We start from the raw sequence: 21708 nt of genomic DNA, 5'->3' as shown, positions 1-21708 counted from the left end.
AATTTAATCATTTTTTTGTTTATTGTTTTTTTATTAGAACTTATTTAATATGCAGTTGTTTATAAAACATGCTATTAATAGCTTCACAAAGCTTTATCTTATTTTCTGCAAATGAGTGTTCTTCAGAGCTGCTCCAACCTGGAACCTAGACTTGCTTGTAGTCTTGGCTGTCCTTGGGCTGCCACGGGAGGCCACCTGACCTTTCTAAGGCCCACTCTTCTCACCAGGAAGTCAGCACAAAGAATTCAAGAAACTCAGTCATATAAGCCTAAGTGTTTTATCTCCTTGTAGCAGTTCTGTTTCCAGTTCTGTTTCCTGAGTGCTGTGTGAGATAAATCTGTTGCCTAGTGTCTGTCAGCTTCACTGGCACATTGGTGAGGTCTTTTGCCCTCCACTTCTGCACTCTCTTCATGTGAGGAGTATCATCTTACAACTAATTCTAACATTTTTCACCTGATAGCTTCCTCTAAGACAACTTGGTGCCTTCTTGGGTAAGACCCAAAGATTACCCACCTTATGTAGGATGCCCAAGCACTCTTTTCCTCTCCATCTGAATGATGCATCCCTTGCCCATGTGACTGATACCAATGCCTTTGCCTCACCTCCCAGGTGAGACCTTCTCCCCTCTCTCACAGAAGGATATAGCTTTATATTCTAAGGCTTTTCAGTGAAACTCTGGTCAGCCTGTTAATATGACCTTCTCCATAAGAGACAAGGCCTCTCTGTCACTCATCATAGCTCACTGCAACCTTGAACTCCTGGACTCAAGCGATTCTCCCACTTCCGCCTCCCGAGTAGCTAGGACTCCAGGCACACACCCCCATTCCTGGCTAATTGTTAAATGTTTTTGTAGAGACAGGGTCTCCCTATGTTGCCCAGGCTGGTCTCCAACTCAAGCAATCCTCCTGCCTTGGCCTTCCAAACTGCTAGATTACAGGCGTGGGCCACTGCACCCAGCCAGTGTGATCCTAAACAGTGTGATTTTAAACAGTACTACAGAATTCATGTCATAAAATCACATACAATATCAAAGAGGTGCTTTCCTCACAATATTATCTATGAACTTGTGAGTGTAGGTTACCTATCTTTCATGGGAAGGGATAGTATCTTCTGAAATAAATCTTGTTTCTTCTTTTATGTTGTCTAACAGACTGTGGACAATTGTATCATAAACCCCAAAGCAACTCATATCTCTTTGCCCTAGTCATCACTGTAAAATAGTAAGATTGGTAACCCAAACCATACATCAGTCAGCCTTTCCTCATATACCTGGATTTTTGTTATTTTCCCTTTAGAAATGGTATAAGACCTTTGGGGTTCCAAACTGTTTTCTTAACATTGATATGTTGAATTATATTCTGAGAGTGCCTGTGTGAAGAATTATGAGGGTTAATTCTGAATTATAACTGTTGTTGATTTGATACTGGCTCTTGTGTGTAGAGGGTTAGATTTAGATTTTAGTACCAGTTTTATGTTTTTTATTGTTTGTGAACTTGGGCAAGTTACATAACTTCTTGGGCTATCATTTCCTCATGTACGGTGGGGTTGTAATATCTGTTCTGCTTCATAGGGTTGTTGATTATGATTATATGAGATTATGTGTATATGAAAATATTAAACACATGTAAAATGGAATTAAGAAATCTGAGGATAAGTTTTTAGTTTGAAAAATAGTGTCTAATAGATGACCTGGAAAGAGGAGAACTAATAATTGAGTGTTTACTATGTGCCAGGCATCACTTATTTCTGGGGGGGAGGATTTTTTTTTTATTTCAGCATGAGGGTACAAATGTTAATGTTACGTATATTGCCCGTGGCCCCCCCTCGAGTCAGAGCTTCAAGAGTGACCATCCCTCAAATGTTGCACATCTCACTCATTATATTTATATATACCCATCCCCTCCTTCCCCCTCCCACCTGCCTGACACCTGATAAATGTTATTCCTATATGTCCACTTACGTGTTGATCCGTTAATACCAATTTGTTGGTGAGTACATGTGGTGCTTTGTTTTTCCATTCTTGAAATACTTCACTTAGTAGAATAGGTTCCAGCTCTATCCAGGAAAATACAAGAGGTGCTATATCACCATTGTTTCTTAGAGCTGAATAGTACTCCATGGTATACATATGCCACATTTTATTAAGCCACTCATGTATTGATGGGCACCTATGTTGTTTCCACAACTTTGCAATTGTGAATTGTGCTGCTATAAACATTCAAGTGCAGGTGTCTTTTTTGTAGAGTATCATTTGACCTTTTGGGTAGACGCCCAGTAGTGGAATTGCTAGATCAAATGGTAGATCTACTTGTATCACTTTAAGGTATCTCCATATTGCTTTCCACAGAGGTGGAACTAGTTTGCAGTCCCACCAGCAGTGTAGGAGTGTTCCTATCTCTCCATATCCACACCAACATTTATTGTTTGGGGACTTTTTGATAAAGGCCATTCTTAGTGGAAATAAGCGATATCTCATTGTGGTTTTGATTTGCATTCCCCTGATGATTAGAGATGTTGAGCATCTTTTCATATGTTTGTTGGCCATGATTCTGTCTTCTTTTGAAAAATTTCTATTCATGTCCTTTGCCCACTTTTTGATAGGGTTGTTTGATTTTTTCTTGCTGATTTTCCTGAGTTCTAAATAGATTCTAGTTATCAGCCCTTTTTCGGATATGTAGCTTGTGAAAATTTTCTCCCATTCTGTGGGTTGTCTGTTTGCTCTCTTGACAGTTTCTTTGACTATGCAGAACCTTTTTAATTTGATCAGGTCCCTGTTATTTATTTTTGTTGCTGCTGTGATTGCCTTTGGGGTCTTCTTCATAAATTCTTTGCCTAGGTCAATGTCTAGAAAAGTATTTCCGATGTTTTCCTCTAGCATTCGAATAGTTTCACACCTAAGGTTCAAGTCTGTTACCCAGCATGAGTTGATTTTTGTGAAAGGTGAAAGGTGTGGGTCCTGTTTCAGTCTTCTACATGTGGCTATCCAGTTTTCCAGGCATCACTTTTGAAAATACTTTTTAATTTCAAGGTAATAATTATGTTTGAGGAAGAAGACAGGAAAATGACATCAATTAAATCTATAATATTTTGTGCTTGGAAAAAAACTGAAGCAAGAATGGCAAAATGGTAGCATTTACTAGATGTAAGTAATGAGACACGAGTATTCACCATGTTACTCTTCGAAAATTACAGAAATATTTCATAACTTTTTTTTTTTTTTTGAGACAAGGTCTTGTTCTGTTGCCCAGGCTGGAGTGCTGTGATGTCATCATAGCTCACTGCAAACTCAAACTCCTGAGTCCAAGAGTTCCTCTTGCCTCAGCCTCCTGAATAACTGGGACTACAGGCATGCACCACCACATCCAGCTATAATTTTTAAAATTTATTTTGTAGAGATAGGGTCTTACTATTGCCCAGACTGGTCTCAAACTCCTGGCCTCAAGTGATTCTCCTGCCTTGGCCTACCAAAGTGCTAGGATTATAGGCATGAGTCACCGTGCCCAGCAACATTTTAAAAATAGAATATCACCTTTTATCAAGATACACTGTTTGAGTTGATATGCTTACGTATACTAGAGAATCATATATAGACATTAATGTTAATATCAATTTCATGAATATGAAAACAGGTTTCACATATTTAAGTAGCTAGTGGGTTTTTTTGCAATTAAATTTTGTTTAATTATGTTATTTTTTATTTCCACAGGTTTATAAAGTTCTGGTCTCAGTGGGTAGGAGTGAATGGTTTGTCTTCAGGAGATATGCAGAGTTTGATAAACTTTATAACACTGTAAGTAATAGTCATTTTACAAGATTTCTATTTTAAAAAAAACACGTACGAAAACCCCAAAATATGAGAGATTTATTTGAATGATTAAATTAACACTCATATATATCAGACAAGCAGAAAGGGTAAGAGAATTTTTAAAAGTATCCTAACTTTGGAATTCTTAGAAAAAAGGACAGACACATACCGTTGAGCAGTTCCAAATAAACCACCGAAAAGGTGAGAAATAGATGAACAGCTTAAAATACATATTAATGTCATAGACTATTAGAAATAAATTATTTCTACCTACCTCTCTAATAATTGTTAATCATCATGGTATTTCTGGTTAAATTGCCCAACTGTAAGGTTTATGTTTGAAAGTCTGTCATGAGTCTACCCCCTCCCATTGTTTCATTCTTAGTTAGAGGAAATCCTAGATTCCACATTTTAAATACCTCAACACAAGTGAAATGAGTATTAACTTTCAGAAGTTCCGACAGGTACCTGGGGGTGAGAGACCATTAGCTATTTATTTAATTAATTAAAACCTGTTTTTATATATTTATTGCACAGATATTAACTATTAATGGTATTCATAATGCAGTGTTTGCAGTGCACATGGTACAAACTTTCTATAGTAGGCCACAAGAGCACCTCCTGTAGACTGTTGTGATATATCAGGCCAGATCTTATACAGGTGCCAGCGTTTGCAGAGAGTACTGCCCTGAAGGTTATACATGGAAGCCAAAGAATGCCTCCTGAGGTAGTTGTTACAAAACCCCAGTTTATTAAGTCAGTTGTGGGTTCCAAGCTTTGTTTCAGTTAAGGAAAAAAAAATATGCCTCAAATTCCAAATTTAAATTCATCCTGTTCTCATAATAATAGGGCTATCCTAGTGTCATTGTTTAAAGAATGGTAGGTTTTACACCTATTCTGTTGACTGCAAAAAAAAAAAAAAAAGGTAGATTACTAAGCATCCTCTGGAAAAACTCTTTTGTATTTAAGGGGTAAAATTTTCGTTTCTTTACCCTGTCTCTTGATTGTAAAAGTAGGATAAGTATATGTAAGTCTGCGGGTGATCATTTGTAATAAGTTTTTTTTAATTAAATATAAAAGAAGTTAGGTATATATCAATTAAGAGACAAATTGCTTCTAAACGAGTCAGAATGAATCAAATAATGTCTAGCTACACAACTTCCTGTGTTTTGTTAAGTCATGAAAGACTTCTGATTCATCTTTATCTAGCATTTTACTGTCTGTATTCATTCTAAATAATACTGAAATGACTTGCTGGTTGAAATTGAACTTTTAAAGATAATGTAATTTTTTAAATGATATTTTTTCTATATAAAATTAGTATATATTCTATAAAATCTGGAAGGAAAGCAAAATTGGGTTAAACTTAAAAATCAGGTATAATATTGCTATTCAGAAATAAGTATTAACATTTTATTATTTTCTTCTCTTCTTTAGTTTTTCTTTAATGCATATGCAACTGAGCTTACTATATACAGGTTGAGTATCCCTTATCCAAACTGCTTGGGACCAGAAGTCATTTGGATTTTGGAATATTTGCATTTTACTTACTGGTTGAGCATCACAAATTTAAAATTTAAGATTTTGATTTTAAGATTTAAGATTTTAAGGGTTTGGGATGTTCAACCTGTATAGTTTTAAATATTGTGTAATCAAAGGATATTGAGATAGTGTTTTTTTGACTGTCTCACAAATAGATAGATACACTTTTTTTTTTTTTTTTTTTTGAAACAGCATCTTGCTCTGTAGCTTAGGCTAGAGTGCAGTGGTGTGATCATAGCTCACTGCAATCTCAAACTCCTGGGCTCCTCCTGCCTCAGCCTCTCCAGTAGCTGGGACTACTGGTACGTGCCATGATGCCTGGCTAATTTTTTTTCTATTTTTAGTAGAGAACAGGGTCTTGTTTTTGATCAGGCTGGTTTCAAACTCCTGACCTTCAGAGATCCTCCTGTCTAGGCCTCCCAAAGTGCTAGGATTACATGTGTAAGCCACTGCACCTTGCTGACGTTACACTTTTGAAACAAAGTGATAGCCAGTTTGTACGTGGCAATACCTTCCATGATTTTTTGGTGATTTTTAAAAAATGGTTTATATTGGAGGCTGAGTGAGGGTTGAACTGTTAGTTCTATTGGAACCTCCTAGATACCTATTATCTACATGTTCAGCATTTTTTTTTTTTTGAGAATTGTACAAATCTGACTATATCCTAGGTTATGCTCAGGGAAAAATAACATTACAATAGTTTACATGCACACAGTTTATATGGACTTCTTAGATAAGATCAAATTTTGTTTAAAGAATTATTAATTGAAATTTGAGACTTCTGTTTTTTGCTTAAAATATTTCATAGGCTGGACTTAACATCTAAATGTGTTATCTTTAGTGGAACTGTTCATAAGAGTAAAGAGTGGGCCAGGCACGTGGCTCACGCCTGTAATCCTAGCACTCTGGGAGGCCAAGGCCAACGGATTGCTAGAGATCAGGAGTTCGAAACCAGCCTGAGCAAGAGGGAGACCCCGTCTCTACTATAAATAGAAAGAAATTAATTGGCCAACTAACATATATATAGAAAAAATTAGCCAGGCATGGTGGCACATGCCAGTAGTCCCAGCCATTTGGGAGGCTAAGGCAGTAAGATTGCTTGAGCCCAAGAGTTTGAGGTTGCTGTGAGCTAGGGTGATGCCATGGCACTCACTCTAGCCTGGGCAACAAAGTGAGACTCTATCTCAAAAAAAGAAAAAAAATGAGTAAAGAGTGTAGGGAGTGTCATCCAAAAACTCAGCAGTGTGGAGATCTCTCATGGCTCTTGTATTTCTCTTCCTTTTTATTTTTCATCTTTTTCTTACTTCATCATTTTCTGTGTTTACCTCTCTGTCTTTTTATATAATTCCTAACTCTGTCTCCTGTGGTGAGAGGCAAGGAAATAAAACAGCAAAATGTTATCAGTTGTGTTCTTCAAAACTGCAGAAACCAGGTTAAACCTGGCCTGGATTTCCCTAAGTTTGAAAACACAAATTCTTTCACTATTCTTTTTTTTGCAAAAGTAAAATTTCCAATCTATAAGCATTTTAATTGTCAGCTTTTAAATGTGTCTTTTATGACTATAGTTTCTATTTTTAAACTTTTTATTATAGAAATTGTCGAACGCATACAGAATTAGACAGACCTTGTACAAATACAGAAAATAATATAATACTACCATACCATCCACCTTCAATAATTATGGATACATCACCATTCTTGTTTCATTTCTATCCCTAGCCAGACCACCATAATTTTGACACAGATGTCAGACATCCTGTCATTTTATCTGTAAATATTTTAGTATGCATCTCTAAAAGGTAAAGATTCTTAAAAACAAAACATACACACATGCACACAAAATACACAAAATCATTATCACATCTGAAAATAAATGAACAGTAATGCCTTAATATCAAATATCCAGTTAGTGTTTATGGGGCTGGTCTTTTAATCACTAAATTTCCCTCTGCCTCTTTTCTTTACAAATTTTTTGTGAAAAAAACCAGGGTCTTTTTTTTAACAGATTTTTTTTTTTTTTTTAAGAGTAGAATAGTCTTTATTCTTCCAGCAGGCTCAGCCAACTTCTGACCTCTGATCCCCCTTCCTTGGTCTCCTTCTGTTTTTTATTTATTTTTTTTTATTTTAGTGTATTATGGGGTTACAAGTATTAAGGTTATATATATTGCCCATGTCCCCCTTCCCACTTGATTAAGAGCTTCAGGCGAGTCCATCCCCCAAACGTTGCATATCTTACTTGTTTGGTTGTATATACCCATCCTCTCCTCCCCCCTCCCACCCTCCCGACACCCAATAAATGTTACTCCTATATGTCCACTTAGGTGTTGATCTGTTAATACCAATTTGCTGGTGAGTACATGTGCTGGTTTTTCCATTCTTGAGATACTTCACTTAGTAGAATGGGTTCCAGCTCTAACCAGGAATATACAAGAGGTGCTATATCACCATTGTTTCTTAAAGCTGAGTAGTACTCCATGGTGTACATATACCACATTTTATTAATCCACTCACGAATTGATGGGCACTTGAGTTGTTTCCACAGCTTTGCAATTGTGAATTGTACTGCTATAAACATTTGAGTGCAGGTGTGTAACAGATTTTTCAGTTTGGATTTTGCTGACAGTATGCCCACAGTGTAGAGTGATTAATACATTCTTCTATTCCCTGTCAGTTGGTAGTTAGAGCTGTAGTTTTTATATGTGCATGTGGATTTTTTACATCAAGCTTATATAATGAATATAACCCATTTTTATGACTTTACGGTCCCAAATTTAATTTCTTCAGGGTCAAGTTTACCTTCTCTGAGAATAAGCAAACCTGCTATAAATGTATTTAGAATATTAATAAGAAGAAGGCTAGAGCAGATGGTATTGAAAGTAAAATTCAGCTTTTTTAGAAAACTAATGTTAATCTATTCATGTAGAGAGAACACAAAGATCGCATCTTCTCCTACTGTAATAAGTGGTAGGTAACATGTATTCAGAACTTATACACCAGGTTCTAGTCCAAGCACTTAACACATGATCTCCTTTAAGCCTCACAAGAAATCTGTAAGAGAATTGCTCAAATTATCCCCATTTTATAGGCAAGAAAACTGAGGCACAGAGATGTTAAGTAACTTATCCAAGTTTACACAGATACTAAGTGTTTTATTGGGGCAAAATAGGATAATTAGTCAGTCTGTGGTGTTTTATTGGTACAACTTAATATCATACATTGGATGATCATATATTTAAAACTATGTCTTATAATGGGTTTTCTTTAAAATCAGATTATAGTTGGTTTTGGTGCATGTATAACTAGAAACTTATAAAATTAGTTCATATAATACTATTGTTTAAAATTTTAGTTAAAGAAACAATTTCCTGCTATGCCCCTGAAGATTCCTGCCAAGAGAATATTTGGTGATAACTTTGATCCAGGTAAGCAGTAACGTTATTAAGTGATGGTTGAAGTTTGAAGTAGTAGTTAACATATTCATTGCACTATATAGTAATGCAGGACTGTAAAAAAAACTAATTGATCTCATGCTATATGAAAAAAAAATGCTTCAGGAAGGTGTTTACTGTATACTAGGCATTGTTTTAAGCACTTCATGTGTTTTAATTCATTCAGTCCTTACAACAACCCTATTAGGTGGATATTATTGTTATCATTATTTTACAGATAAGGAAACTGAGGCACAGTTAGGTTCATTGATATTTTCAGGGTCACATATAGATGGTAAATGGCAGATTTGGAAGTTAAATTCAAGCAATCTTCAGATAAATTTAGCAATCATTAAGGGTAATTTGGGGTACTTTTCTAACTTTAAACAGTGCCAGGAAGGGTATTTATTTCTATGGTCAGAAACATTTTTTAAACATATACCCTGTGCATAGCAACTTGCACACCTCTGAATGGGATACCGAAAAGATATCCTCTTGCTCATCCTTGGGGAGCCTGCTGATACCCAGGTCTCAGGAATCTAGTGCCTCTCTGACTGAAACTTCAATCCTGGAACTTTTCCCTAGAATCCAAGAGAGTAGAGTAATCCAGGTTACAAATGGCTACTTACAGAAAGAGAGAAGTCTCCTTATCCTCCAGGAATCCATCGGAAGAGTCATCTCTCTCTGTGCCATGATGATTCCTGAATGGATTGCCCTCCCTCTCCAACAAATTGCTTGTAACCCTTTAAATCTATAACACCTTACATGTCTGCTTTCTTGGTCACTATTCAAGATAAAAACTCTGAAATCACTTATCTTGACTGTGCTTTGTCTCTCCAACCTGACCTTATACCATTCCTTTCCCTCCCAGAGCTTTTCCCTGTCTCCTGTGGAATTCTGCCCATGATTAACAAACTGCTCTTTGTCCTGCATATTTTTCATATTTCTTTCATATTCTTGCTTTAATTAAAACCTTATTTTTTCCCCTGAGGCTGCTGAATCATCCCCTATAGCCTTCTCATCTGGAGGTTTCTTATTCTTTACACTTTATGAACCTCAGGATTGGAAAATGTACTTACTTCCCTGGTTATATAGAGAATTTTTTTCTCTTGGGAGAATACAGCACATTTCATTATCATTGCTAATCTGTCCTGTAGTAGGCTGTACATTTCATGAAGGTGAAGACTATGTCATATTTTAAATTGATTTATAGTACCAGGCAAATACTAGGTTTTAAAATATTACTAAAGACATGAATCTATTAATAAAGAGAAGCAAAAGGAAATTGAGTTGGCCAACAAAGCCAGATTATATTCTATAGGCCAGTGGCCTTGGTATTCTTGTTTTGTTTTTGTAGCAGAACACTTTTTTCCCAATCAAAATATTACATAGAAAATGTAATACATGAAACATAAAAAACAGAGCTGCTTTGTTGGTGCAGCAATAAAGTATCTCCTTGGAGCACAGGTTGAAAAGCATCATTATGGGCAGTATGTCGGCCTTAGTGATACTTGAGTGAGGTGGTAACAGGATGTGAAACTAGCAGTGTATACTGTGTAGTAGGCACAACAGAAGAGACCAAACAGAGAGTGGGAGCCTGGTTAAGGGAATATTCCCAACAGTCCTGGTATTATTAATAGATAATGAGCATGGGGACTAGAGTGGAAATAGGGTTAAAAATGAGCCATTTCCAAAGGCTCTTTCAATGAAAAATCTGTAAGAAATCTCGATGATTACCTAGGTAATGAGACATAAAGAAGAGAATGAGAGATAACTGAAGTGTCCGACATGCTTGACTGAGAAAATTAATTAATGTGAAGTGGCAGAAAGACATTAAGAAGAATCAAACTGCATGTTAGTGATAATATGAGAATTGAACTTGGGTTGGAGTTCTCTAGAGCCCTTTGTTGAATGCTTAAGACAGAATTGTTTTGTCAAGGAAAGGAGGCAAAGAAGTAAAAGACCTACAGCATTGCTGCTTCGTTGTTAAAGACAAGATAGCAGACTGAATGCCCTGTGGTACTTATGTTTTGATGAATTAATTATTTGACACTAAAAATTGATTTTTATTGAAGAGCCATTTGAAATCTATCCTGAGCATATTATACATGACTTAGCAACAGTGAACTAGATTGTATGTCACAGAGATCTTGGAAAGCCCTACATTGGGGAAATCGAATTTACGTCATATGTAAAAATCCAAAGATGGGTAAGAAGGCTGTTTGGTTAAGCTTTTGGGGGGAAACAGACAATCTCATATTTTGCTGGTGGAAATGCAAAGTGGTACAATCCATGTTGAGGGGAATTTGGTAATATTTAGCAAAACTCTGTGCATTTTACTTTGACCAAGAAATCACATTTCTAGGACTCTATCCCAGAGATAAACTGCATATGAAATGATGTACATATAAGACTATGTGTTGTGACACAATTTTTAATAGCAAAAACTGGAAACAACTGAAAATTTTAGAATGTAGTGTATCTGTAAAAGGGAATAAAAGAGCTCTTTATGCATCGCTATGGAATAATGTCCAGAATATATTGTTACGTGGAAGAAAGCAACGTGCAGATGATTTTTGTATAGTGTGTATTTTTTGTGTAGGAAAGTGTAGGGGCATTCAAAAGGAGATAATAGAAGAATAAATCAAAAACAAATAAAACTGCAGGGAGGAGGGAGAGGCCAGGGGAGGCAACAGAGATGGAAGTTAAATGTCCCTGAGTAAAATCTTGTTTATGGCTTTGACTTTGGAACCATGTGTACATTTTAAACAATTTAAAAATAAAAATGCAATAGCAAAGCAATCTGTAACAATTGAAAATTTAAAAAACCCTAATTGTATTTTGATTGGTGGTGTAAACACATAGAATAATTAATAATTAGAATAATAAGATATTGACTATATACTCCTCATGGGATATATGTCAAGGACAAAAACAAAAACCTGCAAAGAAATTTTACATGACATTCAATAGTAAGTTATATAGAGTTGTTATTTTGTAGTTATGTTAATGTCATGGGAACCAAGATTTTAAACAGAAGAGGAAAGAGATACTATAAATATAAAATCAAAGATTTTAAGTAAAAGTCCTATAATTTTCAACTTGATTTGGAAATATAATATGAAATCATAATTTTTTTTTACTTTTTCGAACAGTACATATTTCCTAGTACTCTCTCCTGGAAATGCCTAAAAGCAACAACAAATAAGTAGCAATCAACAGTCCTAGCACTCAAGTGTTGTGATCTTTAAATACCATTTCCCTCTCAAAGGAACCAGAATTCCATGGAAAAATAGTGATCTCAGACTCTGGGCAAGAAATGTACAAGATGATCTCAAGACATCTTGCCTTCAGGGTTTTTCAGAATTTCTAATTGAAATTTCTTTTGAATTACAACAGATACGTTCATGTAAGTTCTTCACTAGAGAGATTTTCAAAAATGCATATTTATAACTATAATTCTTAATAATATATCAGCCTTATATAAATTCGTGGCACTTATCCTGTAATGGCCTGGTATATGTTTAGTCTTACCTGGAATTTTTTCAGATATTTGCATGCTTAATGTCAATCTAAAAAAAATTGAGCTTGGAATTGCTCCTAAATTCTGACTACTATTGAACTTCTTGTTACATTACCAACTTCTTTCTTTCTCTTTGTTAAATAGGGCTTTACATAGGGATTTCAAAACTGTTTAGGGTTAGTAATGAAATGGAAAGTCAGTAGCACTTGGTACAGCATGGGCTTATAGTTCATTGAAAAAAGGAAATTCCCTCTTTTTTCATACTGGTCTCCAAAAGTAAAACATACCTTCAGTAAGTATCCACAGAACAATTTAAAGCTGTTTCCATATCGTCATTAGATTTTAATATTCCAAATGTCGTCGTTCATTTTATTTCTTCCTCGTATGTTTCTAAGTCCAGCTCTCAAGAGATAACCATCTTTCAAGTGCAGTTTTTAATGTAAACCTCATGTGTGCTTTACTGTCTGGTGATGTGAAAAATGTCCTTGAAAGAATTTTGCAAGATACTTACTTGAAATTCTTCACGGAATTCATAGTTGAACAAGAAAAGTACCAAGTGCATCTCAATCCAAAAGACCAGACCTAATTTTATATTGGTTCTTTAGCAGCCATAGTTTATACTTAAGAAACGGAAATAAACCTACATTGCTGAAAATAGCCCATCATTTGGGGGACAGTGTACATTAAAACCTTTATTGAGTAGATTTACTAAACCAAAACTCATTATTAAGTGAAATACTGTTCACAGGTTTTTATCCAGACATTCACCATTAGGAGACACTTTCTCAAGTCACATGTCTTCAGTTTTTAGAGTATATTTCTTAAGAATTAGGGTTTAGGATGATGGCTCTTTCATCCCACCACTAATAACAACAGGAAAAATAATAGTAGCTGATGATTGCACCCTTATCGTCTGCCAGACATTCTTTTATATTAATAAATTTACATACATATCTCATTTAATCATATAACAGCATTTTGACATATAAATACTGTTATTATCCCCATTTTACAAGTAAGGATTTAAGCCTTAGAAAGGTTCAAGATCAGTTAGCTAGTTAAGTAGCAGAGCAAAGATACTGGAGTAAAGTTTTCTAATTCTAAGAAAGGTTTGTACTTAATATTTATTGCTAACCTGCTGTTGCATGAGCCTCAATTATCAACACATAAAACACTTTGGAGATGCTGGACAATTATATGTTAGGTGAGTGTGCCCATGCATTTTCAAGGGTTTTTTAACAATGGGAGTTGAACCAGAGTTTTGGTGATACTCAATTAACCAATTAATCACCATTCCCTAGTTACACTAATCCTTATTTTTCTTGTTTGTTTTTTTAAAAGTTAGTATGATGGCATTATCAGTGTTGTAGTGTTAATTTTTATTCATTGCTGGTAGTACATGAGGAGTTGGACAAAGTGCTTCTCTAAGTTTTGTAGTTGAGTCTATTTAGAATCCCAAATAGGCAGTATTTTCTTTTGGGAGATATTATCTGCTTTATTTTATTTTTTTAATTATTGTATTTATAGATTTATGTATATATTTCTAAGCATTTATTCCTCATTGTAATCAAGTAGCATGAATTGAGAAATAGCTTCTTAATCAAAATTTACTATCTATACCTGTCTATTCTTATATGACTGTATTGATGACAGTTACATAATCTGACATAAATAATCCTAATATCTTATATCTCTCTTACAGACTTTATTAAACAAAGAAGAGCAGGACTGAATGAATTTATTCAGAACCTGGTTAGGCATCCAGAGCTCTATAACCAGTAAGTAATTTTCATTGTATTCCAAAGGGATGCTGAAATCAAACCTAAGAATATTGAACAAGCCTCATATAGATTTTATCTGTTCTGTGAAATGTTACTGTGCTATGTATGTTTGTAAACTATTCTTTGAGCATTTCCTCCCTGATATTCTTAATCCCCTTTTCCCTTCATCAGCTTGTCTTCTTTCTTTCTTCCATTTGTATTTGAATTAGTTTTGTAGATTAAACTTGAAAGAAATTTGCATAATACAGTTAAAACATTTTCATAATTATTTCATATTATATTTGTCTCTGCCTTGAAAAAGTATTTAAGTACCTGCTATGTACATTAGGAATATAAAGCTAAATGAGTTTTGTTCCTACCTTCTGGAGGCATGAGTTTCCAGTCCAGTGGGAGTCGCAGACATATAAACAAGTATTATAATTGAAGCTGGGTAATTTTTATGATAGAGGTGGCAGAACATAACAGAAAAATATGTGGCCAGGTCTTTTTGAGGAGGTCAAGGAAAGCCTCCTGGGACTTAAAGGATGTATAATCATTCAAGAAAAAAAGGTAGGGAAGGTGTTCCAGGTAAAGGGAGCAGTACATGTAACAGAGAATACAAAAACTGTGAACCACGAGGCTGCTTAAGTAATAACAGTTCGTGGGGATTGGAACAGAGTAGGTTTTTGGAAAGGAGATGAGGCTGAAGGAATTGGCAGGGGTCAGGCCACCACCACTTGTTCCACCTGCAGCACTGTTCTCTTCTGTTGACCTACACCAGGCCTCCATTCCTTCTCGACATAGCATTCAAGGCACCCACTTCAGGTGAATGCACTTTCCCAGGCCCACGTATATATTATATGTGTGTCTTGTGCCAATTAATTTAAACTTCATTTTATGGGCCAGCAGCTCCCAATGAGGGGAGAGGGTAGGTCATATCAGAAATACCTGGAAAAGGCCTGGTGTGTGGCTCATGCCTATAATTCCAGCTCTTTGGGAGGCTGAAGTGGGAGAATCGCTTGAGGCCAGAAATTTTAGACCAGCCTGGGCAACATAGCAAGACTGTCTCTATGAAAATAAAAAAATTAGCCAGGTGTGGTGGCACCTGTAGTCCCAGCTACTCGGGAGGGTGAGGCAGGAGGAGTGCTTGAGCTCAGTTTGAGGTGATAGTAAGCTATGATGATGCCACTGCACTCCAGCCTGGGCAGCAGAGCAAGACTCTGTCTCTAATTTGAAAAAAAAAATACCTATGAAAACTTTGGTAGAACCATGGTTTGGTTTGTGTTTTCATTTTTGAGTCTGGTAGTTGATACATGGGTATTGATTGCATTTATTGTCATTTGTACATTAATGTATGTTACAGTACTTCCATTGTTTTGTATGTATAAAGTATTATATTCTAAGAAGAAATAAAGAGGATAAAATAAAATATCCGGGGAGCTTTTCCACACCTCACCTAGCTATCTATGTAAATGTAAAAGTTGCTTTATGGACAGTGATGTAAACAGGACACACTTTAATAGTTTTTTCAGGATCACAGAACTGAAGGACTATATTTTTGAGCAGTTCTAAAAACAATGATTACCATTTGTATAGTTCTTTACAGTTCAAAGAAGGCTTCTACTCTTTTTTAATTTACTAAATTTAATTTACTATACTTTAATTTACTGAAATACTATAACTGAGTCTCCTCTGACAAGGTCTTCTGCCCAGCTGTGGATTGTCCCTGATGCTCACAGTTAGGAGAAGGGTCAGGGAGGTCTTGTACCTGTAGTAGCACCAGGCTTAGCCAGTACAGTAAGAGCAGGTGTCCTCCCATTCAGGGCCTCCAGCAGTGGCACGGAGGATCATGAAATCAAGTTCCCAGTCTAGTCGGTTCCTCAGCAAAGAGTCCTTTATTATTTGGCTCTTTGCATAATTATTTTTTTAAACATTATGCCTTTTCCTGAGGACAAGTTCTATGCTATCTTCACCTTAGATCTACCCTTCTAACTTCCAATTTTTGCTCTATGTACTAGAGATTATGTTGAATTGGAGTATTACTGGCTTCTTTGAAATATAATTCATGCATTCAAAGCTTAAATTTCTCTCATTTGACAGAGCTAACCTGGAATAGGTATACAATCACAGTGGTGGTAGTGGTGATTTTTTTTTCTCCTAGTATTTTTAAGTGCTACTCAGAACTTCTAACACTATATAATAAATACTAAATATTCATTCTGGATCTTGAAGTGCAGTATTATAAAAATATTATATTTGGCTTTAAAATTTAACTAAAAGCAACTTGATTATTCACAATTGCCAGTTTCTAAAACACTGTACTGTAAAATACGCAATTCTTAGATATATAGCTCAACAGATTTTTACATACATTTGCACCCTGTAACTACCACCATTCCATTCAAGATAGAGGACATTTCTAGCACCCCCCAAATAGCCAAGAGTTTTTTAAACTTAATTTTTTAACTGACATTTTCTTTTTAATAAAATGTGAGATTTTGGCTGGGTGCGGTGGCTCACACCTGTAATCCTAGCACTCTTGAGGGGCTGAGGTGGGAGGATTGTTTGAGCCCAGGAGTTTGAGGTTGCAGTGAGCTATGATGATGCCACTGCAATCTACCCAGGGCAACAGGGCAAGACTATGTCTCAAAAAAATAAAATAAAATAAAATGTGACATTTCAGATTTTCTGCATCTCTTCTGTTATTAACAGAATTTTAATTTGCATGCTTTTCATTTGAACATCAAGCTATTTTTAAAATAGTAAAGGTTTAAGAGAGCAACAAGAGAAGCCAATCAACAAGTGCATCTTGAACACCTACTACCTTTCATTACTTGTGAGGAAATGTACTTTATTATTTTATTTTTTATTTTTTTTAATTTTAATATTTCTAAATTTTCTTTTCTTTTCACTTTTTTTCCCCACAGAATTGAGTAAAGTTCAGAAACAGGAAATATACTTTAAAAATCACTTCACTTCATTAGAGAAAAGCTCATTTTTAAGATAACTTTATTAAAATTAAATTTAGCAATCATTAAAAAACTGGAATAAAATGTTAGTATTTTCTCTGACCTCTGGATAGAAAAAGGTTTCTGAGCATGTTGGTAGTAAATGATGTATCAAAAAGTAAAACAATGAAAAATTTTCACAAATTATAAGTGAAACTGAAAACCAAAAATATAGAAAAAGTTTTCCATAATAAAGATAATAGGTAAATATAGTTAACATAGAAAGAGCCCATGCAAACAATACACACTTAAGACACCAAAAGGAAAATGAACAAAACACATGAGCTGTTTACAAAAGAGAAGATACAAATCATTGATTAATTATCAGAGAAACAGAACATTTCTCTATGTACTTAAAAAATGGGAATGGGTGCAGTGATTCATGCCTTTAATTCCAGCAGTTGGGGAGGCTGAGACAGGAGGATTGCTTGAGGCCAGGAGTTCAAGACCAGCCTAGGCAACATAGCAATACCCCATCTCTATAAAAACACTCCATTGTATGAATGTACCCACAATTTATTCTACTGATGGATATTTGAGTTTTTTCCATTTTCTGGCTATTATAAATAATATCACCATTAACATACCTTTTGGTGCACATATGCAAACATTTCTGATGTATCTTGAAGTAGAACTTCTGGGTTGGGAGGATATATATATATATATATATATATATATATATATATATATATATGTTTAACCTTAGTGGATAATGTCAGATAGTTTTGCAAAGTGATAGTACCAATTTTACACTTCTGCCATCAGTGTATGAAATCACATTGCTTACCTCACCAACACTTAGTAATGTTAGTCCTTTCCATTTTACCCATTTTGGTGAGTGGTTAGTGGTATCTTATTGTTACTTTAATTTGCATTTCACTTAGGACCAAAAACTGAGTACCTTTTCTTTAAAATGCAATTTTTCACTTATCAAATTAACAAAGACATTAATATAAATTGTAGGCCGGGCGCTGTGGCTCACGCCTGTAATCCTAGCTCTTGGGAGGCCGAGGCGGGCGGATTGCTCAAGGTCAGGAGTTCAAAACCAGCCTGAGCAAGAGCGAGACCCTGTCTCTACTATAAATAGAAAGAAATTAATTGGCCAACTGATATATATATAAAAAATTAGCCGGGCATGGTGGCGCATGCCTGTAGTCCCAGCTACCCGGGAGGCTGAGGCAGAAGGATCACTTGAGCCCAGGAGTTTGAGGTTGCTGTGAGCTAGGCTGACGCCATGGCACTCACTCTAGCCTGGGCAACAAAGCAAGACTCTGTCTCAAAAAAAAAAAAAAAAAATATATAAATTGTAACATTTAATGGGAACCAAGGCTGGGAGAGTCTTCAGGATGTTCATATACTGCTAGGGGAGTGTAAATTGGTATAACTTCTTTGGAAATCAGTCTAACAAACTATTTAATGCTGTAAAATTGTTTATAATTCTGACTAGTAATTTTAGTTTTAAAAATCCATCTTGAAAATCATAAATGCAGTTCTAGTATAAGCACAAAAATGGCCAATTGCAGCATTACTTGTAGTAATGAAATTGGATGGTAAAAAGTTGGAAGCCATCTATATATCCTAAAGTGAAAGAATCATTAAGTAACTTTTAGTGCATTTACATTGTACAACATCATACATTTATCAAAAGTTATTGTTTACAAAGAGTTTTTAATTACATGGAGAAATATGTATAATGTAATTTTTAAGTGAAAAACAGATAAAAAAATGTAAGTATAGTGTGATCTTAGTTGTGCAGAGAAACAGACTGAAATAAAATATGCCAAAATGTTAATAGTGATTGCTTCTATGTCTTAAGATTGAAAATCCCCACCCCCACCTTGTATAGAGATAAAATTCACCATTTTAACTATTTTAACATGTGCAGTTCAGTCGTTTTTGGTATATTCACAATGCTGTACAACCATCATCACTATCTAATTCTATTACCCCAAAGTCTAAACTGATATTTCCATCCCCCCAAAAAGAAACTACCTCCAAATTATCTCTTCCTCTAACCCTTGGAAACCACTGTTCTGCTTCCTGTCTCTATGGATTTGCCTATTCTGAACATACCATTTAAAATAAAATCATACAATATGTGACCTTTTTTCCTTCCTTTGTTCATTTAGGGTTGTGTTTTTGAGGTTCATCCATGGTATAGCATGTGTTACTACTTCATTCCTTTTTATGGCTGAATAATATTCCACTGTATGGATAATACCACAGTTTGTTTATTCATTCATCCATTGATGGGCATTTGGGGTGTTTCCACTTTTTAGCTATCATGAATAATCCTGCTATAACTCACATATGAGATTTTGTGTGAACATATGTTTTTTGTTTTATTTTGTTTTTGAGACAGAGTCTCACTTTGTTGCCCAGGCTAGAGTGAGTGCTGTGGCGTCAGCCTAGCTCACAGCAACCTCAAACTCCTGGACTCAAGCCATCCTCCTGCCTCAGCCTCCCGGGTAGCTGGGACTACAGGCATGCGCCACCATGCCCGGCTAATTTTTTCTATATTATATTAGTTGGCCAATTAATTTTTTCTATTTATAGTAGAAATGGGGGTCTCGCTCTTGCTCAGACTGGTTTTGAACTCCTGACCTCGAGCAATCCTCTGGCCTCGGCCTCCCAGAGTGCTAGGATTACAGGCGTGAGCCGCCGCGCCTGGCCTGAACATATGTTTTTATTTCTCTTGGATATATGCCTGGGAGTGGAATTGCTGGGTTATACGGTAACTCTGTTTAACTTTTCAAGGAGCTACCAGACTATTTTTCACAGCAGCTGCACCATTTTACATCCATGCCAACCCTCCCCTTTCTAAAAAGAGTTTTTATCTTGTGAGTTCCCTACAATGAATGTATATTGTTTGTATTTCATTACTAAGAACAAATTGGGGAGGAGGAGGTACCAGGTACACAGATTGAATCATTTCTCAGGATCGTCATTAATCCCTGCACGACCCCTCTTTAACTTTAGTCCATTTTTTCTCTTTATCCTTGATCTTCATACCTACTTCTTTATCCTCACTATTGATACCCACTTAAATATGTTTGATATGTGTCCTTGGATATCTATACGTCCTTGGCAAACTGAGACTGACTAGCGCTTTATGTCTATATATGTGAATAGTCCATAGTTCCTTCCTTGTTTCTGGCTGCTGACTGGTAAGTCTCTGTAGACGATTACCATAATTGATTTACTTATTTCCCTGGGGGTAGATGCCTATTTTGCTTCTAATTCACTGCTATAGAGAATGCTGCAGTGAATGTCATGGTTACGTGCCTTTCACTGGACCTGTACATAATTTTTTGTATTGTTTTTATCCCTATAACTGCAATTTCCAGGTCCAGAAAAAATACACAGTTTCACAAGTATTGCCAGATTGCTTTTCAGAAAAGTCGTCTTTTTCTACATTCTCATCAGCAATACATGAGGGTGTCTCTTTCCTTATATCCTTACCATCTTTCTAACTTTCGCCAGTTAATGGACATAACATAGTATGTCATTATCATTGTAATTTGTATTTCTCTGATTATTAGAGAAATAGAGAAGTTAGACATTTTCACAAATTTGCTTGTCATTTGGGTTTTCTCCTCCTGTTTATGCCTTTTCCCATTTGTCTGTTGGTTTCCCCATTTTAAAAAAAATAATTTGCTTCTTCCTTTTATAGTAATATTAATAGATTTTGTTTGGCTTATTCTAAGTGCTAATATAGTTTTTCATATTTTGATTTTTATTTTAAAAGGAAAAAAGCTGTAGAAATGCTTTTGAAGTTATAATAAAGTTAATTCTTGTTTTTAGTCCAGATGTCAGAGCATTCCTTCAAATGGACAATCCAAAACATCAGTCAGATCCATCTGAAGATGAAGATGAAAGAAGTATTCAGAAGGTAGTAAGAGGAACTACATTTTTTAACAGAATAAAATACCACTCCCCAAAGATGAAATTAGTGGCAATTTTAGGACAATGCATATTCAAAATGAAATAACTTCATTCATGGTAGAGTTTCTACTATGTAAAATACATAAAGACAAATGTATATACTTCTTATGGATCACTATTTCTTATATAATTTATAGAACGAGTACTTTTTATAATTAGTACAGGTTAATTAAAAATTCAAAAATAGCAGTTAAGAAGAAAAGTATTACCCATATTTTCACCACCCAGATCTAGTAATTTTTAATATTTTAGTGATTTTTCTTTCCAATCTTCTCAATTTAATTATCTAAGTTTATCTTAGATAAAAATTTATCTTAATTTTAATTATCTAATGAAAATTACACAGCATATACAGTTTTATCTTCTGCTTTCTTTGCATTGTGTCTTAATTTTTGATCATTACATATCTTTATCATCATCACCGTACTTGAAACTATTGTTTTGAATTTTGGCCAGGAGGAAAGGCCTTTTCAACCACGTTCCATACATCTTTTAGCAATCAGTATACTCATGCCAGTTGACATCAACCAACTTTTATTTCTGTGGTATAATATGTACATAATCAATGTGTGTTCCTAATAAAGAATAGGGTATTCTTATTATTTAAGCTAGCAATAAGTAAAATAAACTGTGCCTTATTATGAAGATGTTTTCAAGATTTACCTTAGAAAGTTATGTGGAAAAGGTAAATTATAAT

At 35.2% G+C, this 21708-nt stretch overlaps 1 protein-coding gene across 7 annotated transcripts in view; it reads left to right on the top strand.

Moving 5' to 3' along the window:
* The window catches only part of SGK3 (serum/glucocorticoid regulated kinase family member 3), a 127343-nt gene that overhangs the window by 71505 nt on the left and 34130 nt on the right, over window positions 1-21708 (top strand). For 6 of the 7 annotated variants that reach the window (XM_076005258.1, XM_076005252.1, XM_076005256.1 and 3 more), the window contains 4 exons: window positions 3707-3790; window positions 8697-8769; window positions 14001-14076; window positions 20871-20958. In XM_076005258.1, coding sequence (XP_075861373.1) covers window positions 8718-8769; window positions 14001-14076; window positions 20871-20958 — 216 coding nt within the window. In that variant the 5' untranslated portion in view covers window positions 3707-3790; window positions 8697-8717. The remainder of the gene's footprint in view (window positions 1-3706; window positions 3791-8696; window positions 8770-14000; window positions 14077-20870; window positions 20959-21708) is intronic. The other variant, XM_076005257.1, reaches the window with a different exon arrangement.

The sequence above is a fragment of the Microcebus murinus genome, chromosome 7, assembly GCF_040939455.1.
Source record: "Microcebus murinus isolate Inina chromosome 7, M.murinus_Inina_mat1.0, whole genome shotgun sequence".
Classification (NCBI taxonomy): Eukaryota; Metazoa; Chordata; class Mammalia; order Primates; family Cheirogaleidae; genus Microcebus; species Microcebus murinus.
This window is presented reverse-complemented; position numbering and strand designations above follow the sequence as displayed.